Source organism: Arachis stenosperma, chromosome 5 (assembly GCF_014773155.1).
Source record: "Arachis stenosperma cultivar V10309 chromosome 5, arast.V10309.gnm1.PFL2, whole genome shotgun sequence".
NCBI lineage: Eukaryota > Viridiplantae > Streptophyta > Magnoliopsida > Fabales > Fabaceae > Arachis > Arachis stenosperma.
The window spans coordinates 132,135,826-132,147,538 of NC_080381.1; the positions used below are offsets into that span (position 1 = coordinate 132,135,826).

Sequence of the window (11,713 nt, forward strand, 5' to 3'; positions counted from 1 at the left end):
AATAAATTTTTTTCCTAACTGAAATCAGATGGTCTGTTTTCATTATTAATTAATTTTTTGAATTAGGTTCAGCAACTCGCTGAGTCCGAGTTGTGCACGAATAATTTTTTTTATTTTCCCTAACTAAAATCAGATGGTCCGTTTTTATTATTATATGTTTTTTTAATTAGGTTAAACAACTTGCTTAGTCCGAGTTGTGTGTGTATATATACATGCGAATGTGTGTAAATCGTAATCAGCCAACCAGATCTAACATTCTTCATCTTCTTCGACTTCTCTTCTTCTTTCTCATGGTTTGGTGTCTTTCTGGTTGGCTTGGAAAAAAAAGTTGATAGTGAAGTTTCTGTTTCTGTTTAAGTGAGTGAGAGGAATAGATGATAGAGTTCTTTTGAAAGTGTATTACTTTGGTCAGATTTTGTTGCAGACGTCTAAAGGAGTAAAATTTGTTTGTGAAGATCCATTAGATGTTGTTATTCCCTTCACAATTTCATTTGAAGAGTTTAAGTATGTGATTTGTGAGAAGATAGATTCGGAGATCTCAAGAAAAATATCATGTATTTTATACAGATATCTTGTACCAGTATTTGGTGAATTCGTTCAGTTTCAGACCAAATATATAACAGACGAAGCGAGCATTCAATAGATATTTTCAATGTATATTGAAAGTCGTGCTCAAATCTCGTTCATCGAGTTGTACATTGAATTCGAACAATCTGAGGCCGACCAAAATATTTTATGGGAAGACTACAATAGTGACAGTGAGAAAGAGTTTGAAAGCAATTACGAAGTTGTTGGTCCAAATAGAGATGAAGATCAAGGTGACGGTACTGTGGCTCTGAATGTGACAGACGTGGCAAATGCACTCACGAACGAAGTGCCATTTGAGGAGCCATCTTTCTTGTGAGTTTTGGATTTGGAAGTCATGCATGCTCCGAAGTTTTCGGACTATATGAGTGCAGGTACTCAATTAGCATTTGTAAAAGAGTTTATTTAGTCAATTTTAAGATAAAAATATTTTGAATTAATTAGTATTTAGGAACCAATATTTATTTAATTATTTAATTAATTAAGATTTATTAATAAGTATTTATTATAGTATTTATGAAGTTATTTAGGCGATTGGTATTTATTTTTAGTTATTTAGTTAATTTGTATTTATGTAGTTGTTTAGTTAATTAGGGTTTATTAATGAGTATTTGTTATAGTATTTATGGAGTTATTTAGGCGATTAGTATTTATTTTTAGTTATTTAGTTAATTTGTATTTATTCAGTTATTTAGTTAATTACGGTTTACTAATGAGTATTTATTATAGTATTTATGAAGTTATTTAGCTGATTAGTATTTATTTTTAGTTATTTTGTTAATTTGTATTTATTAACAGTATTTATTAATGTGTTTGTGTTTTTATTTTATTGAGATTGAGATAATAACGTAATGTAAAGCTTATTTATATCATTATTGATGTTGTGAGTACTGATTTACTTTTAATTTTGGTCATTAAACAATCGTGTCTTAAATACTAATGGTATGACTGCCGTCCTGGCAGAAGTTCCTATTGTTGCAGATGGTGAATTCGTTGTGGGAATGAAATTCAGTTCTAGAGAAGCTGTTATTAAGGCGATGAAGGAGTATACCCTTCGAAGAAGTGTAGACTACCGTGTGTATGAGTCGGAGCCGTTGACATTTTATGCCAAGTGTACACAGTATGGGTCAGGGTGTGGTTGGCTTATCAGAGTTAGCATGATCAGCAGAAAGTACTGTTGGGTTATTAGGAGGTACAACGGCAGTCACACTTGTACCAGAGCAACCATTTCTCAGGATCATTCAAAGCTGGATTCAAATACAATTGTAGAAGTCATAAAGCTGTTGGTTGAGGCTGACCCCTCGTTAAAGGTAAAATCAGTTATTGCAGAAGTGCAATCGAAGTTCAACTACACCGTCAGTTATCGAAAAGCTTGGTTGGCTAAGCAAAAGTCAATTGAGAAAATATTTGGAGGTTGGGAAGCATCCTACAAAGTGTTGCCCATATGGTTCGAGGCCATGTGTCATAAGGAGTCATCAGTTGTCATACATTTTGAGACTATGCTTGCATATCAAGGGGATGACTTGGTAAGTGATATCCGTGTATTGCATCGAGTATTCTGGAGCTATTACCCCTACATTAGAGCATTCAGACATTGTAAGCCAGTTGTCAAGGTGGACGGGACTCACTTGTACGGAAAGTATAAGGGTTGCTTGTTAGTGGCCGTTTCCCAGGATGGTAACAACAATATCGTTTCGATTGCATTTGCTATTGTCGAGGGAGAGACTTATAATGCGTGGCACTTTTTTCTTAGTAACCTGCGTCAACATGTTGTGACTCGGGATGGTGTGGGACTGATATCGGATCGACATAAATCCATAAATGCAGCTGTGGAACGCAGTAACGGAGCTTGGTCACCTCCTAGAGCTTTCCACATATTTTGCATAAGGCATATAGAGTCGAACTTTCTTAGGAAATTCAAAGCACCGTACCTGTAAAAGCTTGTCGTCAATATAGGTAACATTAAGTACTTCAAAGTTCGTTATTAACATAGCCACGAACAATCTAGCGTTCATGAAACTTATTTTTTCATGTTTGGTATCTGATATTGTGCAGGATATTCTAGGACAGTTCGTGAGTATGAAGTGCGTTACCAGCGTTTACGAGAGCGGGGAGAGGCGTACACTAACTGGTTAAACCGTATTTCCCGCGAACAGTATGCGTTGGCATTCGACGGTGGTTACCGATGGAGTCACATGACGACTAATCTAGTGGAATGCATCAACTCAGTCTTGAAGGGTGCACGCAATCTTCCCATCACTGCACTTGTGAAAGCAACATTCTACAGGCTTAATGAGTTGTTCACATAAAAAAGAGCTGAAGCGGAGGCTCAGATTAATGTTGGCCATGTTTTTTCTGAGCATGTGACCTCCAAAATTCATGCAAATCAACTTGCATCAGGAAACATTCAGGTTAATTGCTTCGATAGGCAGAATGAGGTCTTTGAAGTGCGTGAGATGCCAAGTGGAGTAGAGTATGCTATTGACCTCCATCGTCAACGACGTGACTGTGGTGAGTTCCAAGTGGATTGGATTCCTTGCTGGCATGTATTTGCAAGTTGTGCAAATCAACGACTAGATTGACAAGTGTATGTGCATGACGTTTATAAGATGGGTCAAGTTAGACGGGTTTATCGGGCTAGGTTTAGGCCACTCGGGAATCCTACTACGTGGCCTTCTTACAATGGTCCTCGATTCGTACCAAATTCGTACCTGAGACGTGTTTCCAAAGGTCACCCAAGGATGACACGCTTCTTGAATGAGATAGACACACGGATGTTACGTCGTCTGAGGTGATGTAGGCAATGTGGGGCTGAGGGACACAGTCGTAGTACATGCCGTCAGGGAGGTGGTCCAGGTACTGACCATAATGCGCAGTAGATTTATATGATATTTGAAATAATGTAACTTATGTCAATGTACTTCATGTTAATTGAAACATTGTAACATATGTCAATGTACTTTATGATAATTGAATCATTGTAACCTATTTCAATGTACTGTATGATAATTGAAACATTGTAACCTATGTGAATGTATTTTATGATAATTGAATCATTATAACCTATGTCCAATTAAAGCATCACATGCAAAGTCATCATACATATAATAGTTAATGAAATTTAGGAAATTCAACTGAAACATACACTACTTAGTTGGTACTTAGGAAAGTTTAGTCATACATAGAATAGTGAAATAATACTTGGAGAAAGATAACTGATACATAAAGAAAACTAACTACACCACAACTACTTTCTCGATGTCCACTTTCCAATATTCACTAGGTTATTGCATTTCTTTGCGGCCTTTTTGAACACAGACGGAGTGTATCGACTAGCGCTACGACGTGGTGGATCAATCCTGAGATTATAGCCTTTGCTTGTCTCATCTGGAGTACAGGCGTCACTTGTATATAATGCAATCAGACCAAGCAAGTATATAGTATAATCAACCTTAATGAACATACCATACATGAAAATAATATCATCAATTGACCAAACAAGTATATAATATAATCAATCCTACCCAACAAACGATACAATAATATGATAACATCAATTGACCGAAAAAGTAAATCAATATTGTACCTGCATCATTGCGGGATTCTTCATCCTCGTCCATGTCCTCATCTTCTTCATCCTCCATGTCCTCGTCCTCATCCTCCTCGTCTTCCTCGTCATTTGGCTCATCCACTAAGTACTCATCAATCTCATGCTCAAATGTCTTAGAATTTTCTTCAATCAGAGTCATCAAAACACGATGAGGGTTTTGACTATTAAGAATTCCTCTACCACCGTCACTCCTACTAGAATCACCAGATACGAGCCCTCCAGAAGCACCTTAGTAAGTAAGACATGGATACGTCGCGTCAAACGTATGCCTCCGCGCCATGAAGTCGGCCTGATGGCCATGTTATGCTTGGCCGGCATCTGAAGCCATGAACCCAAGCAACTGGCTAAAAAAACCTCCGTCTCCTTTGTCAAACTGTGGCGTGCTCCAATGCTGTTGATGTATCAGGAACGATGTAGTAAACTGTGTCTGAGGTACATATTGGCTTGTGGAGTGAGGTTGTTCTTCTGGAGGTGGAGGTGGAGGTGGAGGCGGCAGTGACTGTGGCTCCTGCTCTTTATTTTCATCATCCATAACCTGGTCACCCTCAACATCCTCTTGGACCACAAGATCTGACAAGTTCAAGTGATTTCCATACTTTGAACGATACCGGTACATGTAAATATCTAATGGATGCTACAGAGCCATGGGAAGCTCAGTAAGAACGTGATTATACCTGTTTATCTACTGCATCACCCAAAATGAATGAGTCGTGGCTGTGCCCCAGTTAAGATTCTTAGGACCAGTCAAGACTTCTCCGTGTGCCCGGTCTAGATTCCATTCCTGATGAGGAACTCCCTGAACGAAACCGAACTGTCGTCTAATCCTGTCGGTAGCATGCCATTCAATACATTCAAAAGATACCAACGGCACTGTTGCACTCCGAACCACCGAGTGCATGTAGATGTCTGCAGGAATTATGTCCGGATCAACACGATCAACAGAATATGCAACCCACAAAAACTAGTAACAATAAAGCAAACAAATGATCACATTCCAAATAACTATATCACTAAATCTGAACCAAATACTATGTTAATGAAAACACACCTGGCCTTCCTGAAGATCATCCAGGGCCTTCCTAAAATGAGCAAGCTTAAGATATCTATAGACTCGGTCTCCACGCTCCCAGTTACGGCACCTAATATGACTTGCCTCATTAACATAATTGGATTCTAAATATGAATATACCATGTAAATGTAAGATAATGTTACCTGTTTACAAGTGAAAAACTGCGGGGTTCCTTAGGAACCGGCGCTAGATATGGTAGGCGCATCCAAGCCTAACAAAGCAGAAGTATCAGCGGACCATCGATTTCCTTATAGTCAAAACGTGATGCCCTGCATAACGCCCTGTACAGGTGTGCTAGGTATGCTGATCCCCAACTGTATTATCCGATACTAGTAAAATCATTGAGCAGTGACAGAAACTTCCAGTGGACAGATGTCCCAGACTTGTCTCCAAATAAGATCGTGCCGATCAACAGCATGATGTGGCACTTGACGTAAACCTGTATACTGTTTTCATCAGTCAACTATAACCGTTCTTTTAAATCCCGTAGCCACGTCAATTTTATGCAGCTTCCTCTATAATCCGACTTTCTCGGTGCAACCCCAAATTGGTGCAGACACTCCGCCTCTAAGGCTTCAAAACTACTCAAAGTCATCCCTGTGACTGGAAGATTGTCGGTCGGAAGACCGAAGATCATAGCCACATCTTCCAGTGTCACGGCACATTCACCAACCGGAAGGTGAAAGGTATGTGTGTCCGAGTGCCACCTTTCCACTAAAGCATTTACCAGTGCTTTTTGACATTAAACTACTCCAATCTGGGCCGCATGGTAAAAATCATTAGATCGTAAATGCTCCTCCACCCTTTCATTGTACCGATTCGGAGGGATAGGGTGATCACATGTCAACATCCGTAAACTCTACAAAAGCATAGCAAAATCACGATTCAGATTCCACAACTATCATAGATAATTTAAAAATATTTAATTAAAACATATAATATTACTGATAATACTAAAACCTACCCTAAAATAACATATTTCTATCAATATTATTCCAAAAAATTAATCCAAAAAAATTATACAACGAAATTATAACAGTTAACTAATTAATTATTATTACTAAAATTATTACACAAAATTATAAATAAGTCATTTTTATTACTAATCTATTATATTGGAAAAAAATCTCCACAACAATTAATTACATTTAAGCACACATATTTCTAACTATTATTTAAACATGTAACCCTAAATTTTTAAAATTAATTATAACAGTTAACTACTTAACTCTAATTTATAATATTATTACAAAAATTTATAAACAAGTCATTTTTAATACTGATCTATTATATTGGAAAAAATAAATTATATTTACACTGTAAGACCCAGAACCTTTGAAAAGTCTTTTTATTATCAAGTCTCAAATCATATAGTTATTTATAGCCTTAATTTCAGAAATTATTTTATTAAAGATAATTAAGGCAAGTTTTGATTTATTGAAATTGAGACGAGTTATGATCCTTATCCAATTTTATAATTATTGGATTATTTTCTATATTTAAATTATAAAGTTGATAGTTATGAAATAATAAGGATTTTGTATGATTTGGATTAAATAATTAATATTTCAAATATTAATACGTTACTTTGGAAAATAAAGGGTTTAATTATATTATTTCTAATTATTTGATTTGGACATTTTATTGAAAATAATTTGTGAAAGTGATGAACAAATAGTATTTTCTATATATAATTAGTGTTGGATTTAATTGAGTTTCAATTACTATATTATTCCCAATTTTATGTGAAATTACCATAATGCCCCTAACCCTAATTTTTAACCCAACAAACCCTAAACCCCCCTCCTCCACACCATACAGCCGCAGCCTCCCTCCTTCAGCATAACCAACACACATGCACCCTAAAGGAACCAGAACCAGAGAGAAAGGGATCGAAGAAGAGGGAGATCCGGAGGGAGGAAGGGCGTCGCCACCGCGTCGCGCCGCCGTGCTGTCGCGTCCTGCCGTCAGACCCATCCCGTTGTTGCCACCAGCATCGAAGAAGAGGGGTGACTCGCGAGTGAGAGGGGGCGAGAGCTTGTCGCCAGAGAAGGAGGGTGCCATCGGCGCCGTTCCGGGTAGAAGGAAGCGTCGTGCGAGGGGCAGAGGCGGAGGGAGCCTCTGTCGCGCCACCACCGCGCCGTTGCCGTTGCTCCCTGGCGCCACCGAAGAAGCCGCCACTGTCGTTTAGGGAAGACCGCCGCTGCGTCTGTGTCCTCCAACGGCGCCGCTGCACGAGCCGGGGGACTCGTCCCTGCTAGTGCTTGCCGCCGCCATGCCGTTGGGAGGAAGACCGTCCAGTCACACCGAGCAGGAGAGACAGAGAGAGCTGCGGCCGAGATGGGGATCCAACCGCCGCAACCAGTTGCCGTTCACGTCGCCGGCGCCGCCTCCGTCAGAACCGCTGTCGTCGCTACCAGCTCTTATCTCCGATGTGGCTGATTGTGGGTGAAAGGGGGGCGAAGTTGCCTCTGCCGTCAGAAAACCCCGCTGCCATCGCCGGAAAACTCTGCCGGTAAGGGTTTTGGATTTGGTTTTCGTTTCTTGTGAGATTCTGGAGTTTTATTGTTGCGGCATGTTGGTTTCAGTCACCATTGCCGGAGTCGGGTCGCCGCAGGCGCTGGAGGTGGCTGCCGGGGCCACCGCCCAACCGGTTCAGAGGGCACTACGGTCCGGTTCAGCCGTTCTTAGTTTCAGTAAGTATTCCTATTTTGAGAGCTCTGCGTTAGTGTTCTATTCCGTGTAATAAAGTAATTATACTGTTAATGGTTTTAGGAGTTAGAATCCGGTTTCCTTGTGCCGTTTGTAGCTGTTTCTGCTTTTGAGAGAGAGCAAGCAGAGCCAGGATTTTGGTTGACCGGTGATTTTGGGCTGAGCGAAAAGGAGTCAGTTAACGCGTTTGGGGTTATGGTTTGCGTTTTGAGGTAGGGGCGCTTTCCAAAAACTATGTTTTATGTATTGGAATTATTACATATGGATACTGATGTGAGATATTGTGTATTTAGTGATTTTATCTGCCTTATGTATTATTTGATTAACTCGAATGATTATGGATGTTGATTTGGCTGAATTGTTGTGCGGCTTGTGAAATGTAATGTTTGAAGTTGATTCTTTAAAGATTTGAAATCTGAGTGTAATCCGTTGAGGATTGATTTGATTTGAGTAAATTATTTTGATGATTTGAAAAGTCGAATGTACCTTTGAATTTAGCCTGGTTCATTTTAATTGATTTGGTTTTGGACAAGTGATTTGTTATTGAACCGTTTCTTTAAAGCTTTGGAAATGAGTTATATCGATTGATATTGAATTGATTTTGAGATGGTATCTTTGAGATACGCCACTGAGGCGATTGTTGGATTTAGCTTGCTTTAACTTGATTTCTGGTTTTGAGCTGTTGAAAAGGAATGAGAAATGGTTTAGTTGGGACCCGAACCGGGTGGCAAAAGTCCAAGTTTTAGGGGAGGTGCTGCCGAAATTCCTACAAAATCCTAATCTTGTTTGAAAAATTATTTAAAAAGGGTTGGATTTGAGAAATTGTATTATTTGATTTATTAAGAGAATATTTATGTTTTCAAGCTTAATTTATTTAATGAACCTTATACTTTGAATTCGGCTTATTTAGAAATGAACTATTTTTACCATTTGAATCACTGAAGGAAAGAATGATGCTCTAACATTGGTTTCAATATAAAAAGGAGTTTTTAGTGATTTTTAAAGGAACCTAGACTTTTGATTTAGTAATCAAGTTTGAGGCATTTTGGAAGAGTTGGAAAAATGGGTTCCAAAAAGAAACCTGAAAGTGGTTTGATTCAAATGAACCGGTTCCGTTTCAAATGAGTTGATTTTTGGACCGGGTTGGAACTTGTGATTTTGTATGATCGGTTTTATATTCAGTTTTATTTACTTGAACCGAGGATTCATGATTTTAAGAGTTTCAATGAATTTTAAGGAATTTATATAAGTTGACCTTCCCTAAAGACTTGGGACTCTGCCGAGAAACTTTTGTTTTAAAATCCCATTGTTGGATGGGTGATTTTGAATGTTCCCAAAATGAATCTTTAACTTTCCATGGTTTTGGAAGTTTTGGAAAGAGAATGCCGAGAGTGGCTTTGTTTTAAAAAGGGAACTCACTTTGAGTAAATTTGGCTTATGAGCCTGAGATGATTTGAGAAATGAGATCTTTAAAGCCAAGGCTGAAAAGAGTTGAAATTTGATTTCAAAGAGAAATGGCTTGAGAAAAGTGATTTATGGCTTAAATGCCGGTTTTATGAATTTGATGATGTTGAGTGTGGAAGTGTTGTTTTGTTATGGGCCGGAATGGCTGTGTATGATTATGAATATTGGCTGGTTCTGGATTGAACCGTGAGCCAGGATGGCTGTGTATGATATTGACTTATGACTGATTGACGAATGAGTTGTGGGCCGTATGGCTAACTATGAATTATGAAATTAAGCCGGATGGCTGAGATGGATGTTGATCCATGGTTGGAACTGAATGAATATATGCTTGAGATACCTGGGTAGTAGCAAGGGTTGTGGTTTGTCCCACTTGCTCCGGGTCAGAGACTGAGATACCTGGGTAGTAGCAAGGGTTGTGGTTTGTCCCACTTGCTCCAGGTTAGAGACTGTGACGCCTGGGTAGTAGCGGTAGTAGTGGTGATTCCACTCGCTCCAGGTTGAGCTGTTAAACACCCGCCTGGGTAGTAGCCGCAGTAGTGGTTATTCCACTGGCTCTGGGTTGAGCGGGTAGTAGCAAGGGGGTTGTAGCTCAAACTTACTTGCTCCGCGATGGGTGTTTCTGTCCATGGTTCGCTACCAGGACGTGTCGGGTTGGCTATATAACCGACAGATGATATCATCAGCCACTAGGGACAGGCATGCATCATATGCATCTATGTGACATTGTTTGGGTATGCATATTGTACTTGGTTTGCCTATGTGATTAACTGCTAATTGTTCTACTTGCAATCACTGTTTGTTTGTGTTTGCATCTTCCTACTTGTGTTTGCATCTGGAACTCTGTTGGATTGTGGTGGATTGGTTGTGGTTGGATTATTTGGGCCTAGGGCCGTGGTTGAATGAGATGGACCGATGGTTGATTTCGGTTTTGTGGTTCTGGTTTGGAATAAGATATGAAAGGTTATTTTGGTTCAGTATAGATAAACCTTTTTGAAATGCTTTGATGTTTTGAGAATTGAACAGTTCCTCTTTCAGAAAAGATTTCTGACTTTACTTTCATTGTAAACTGTTGTTTTTGAAAAGAAGCATAAGATGGTTATTAATCACTGGTACGGTTTATCTTCATGTATCCTATTACAGTAATTCCCAAAAACCCTCTACTGAGAACCCTTTCGAGGATGATGTTCTCACCCCTTACATTTTTCCCCTTTCAGGATTTGGGCGCAGAAGTTATGAAGAGTTTAATTATTTGTTATTGAGATGCTCTGTATTGCTTTATATTATTATTTTTGTACCCTCGCCTTTATCCTGATATATTCTATAAGAGGGATAGGAATTGTATTGGATAATGCTTGTAATATTACTCATATATATGTATGTATATATATGGATGTACTCTTTATGAGTTTTTGTAAGTTGTATGGTTTCCTTGGATGTACGTTATCGAGCGAAAGTATTTTTGGGAACGGTATTTGCGGTTTAAAGTTTTAAACAGGCTCATATTTTAGTATTAAATAGTAAAAGTGTCGTCGTAATGTCTGAGCTATCAGAGTCGCGCAGCCGGAAGCGTGAGCTTTGGTAGTTAGGGTGTTACATTATGGTATCAGAGCAGTCCTTCCTGTAGAGCCTGAGGAATGGACCGACTATGCTTCAGTTGCATACTCTGAGTGTTTGTCATGTATTAGGTCTTGTCGAATGACGAGGATTAGAGCTTTATGCACATGACGATCTATTGATTTAATGCTGTTAGTCTTGCATTGCATGATTCTTGGTATTAAGTTTGGCCGGCTTAATACTAGTGACTCATGTATATGGAAGCACTGATGGGTTATCATAGATGATATACAAGTTTTGAGTAGAGCGAATCGCGGGTTTTGGGAACGTTAGAAACTATTTCTCGAGGCTATTCAGTTGTGTGTCTTGAATTCTGTTCGAGTCGACATGTTCTTTTATATCCTAACTCGAAGTTCTTGTTTGCTAGTCCTTTTGAAAAGTAGTTTGATTTTTTCAACTCTACTCCTCTATCCATATGCATTCTTGTTTGACTTTAAGTGCATATGCTGGTTTAAGATCCTTGTTGTATCTATCTTCCTCTGTTTGAGTTCTTCTTGATTCAAGTATTCTTTGATATAGCCTTGAGCTTGTCTTGATGCGCTGTGCCTTTTACTCCGGATTTCGAGTTCATTATTAGAGAGATTGTTGATTCAATTCTTCCCTTATTTAACAGTGATTATAGCCAATTTTTGAGATTTTTATGAAAATTTCTGTT

The 11,713-nt window shown here is 38.8% G+C and overlaps 1 protein-coding gene across 1 annotated transcript; it reads left to right on the forward strand.

Moving 5' to 3' along the window:
• The first annotated feature begins 1,529 nt into the window (after positions 1 to 1,529).
• On the forward strand, positions 1,530 to 2,894 carry LOC130981430 (uncharacterized). The gene is made up of 2 exons (XM_057905029.1): positions 1,530 to 2,424; positions 2,641 to 2,894. Exons 1-2 carry the CDS (start codon positions 1,530 to 1,532, stop codon positions 2,892 to 2,894), a joined length of 1,149 nt encoding a protein of 382 aa, XP_057761012.1.
• Positions 2,895 to 11,713: the final 8,819 nt, after the last annotated feature.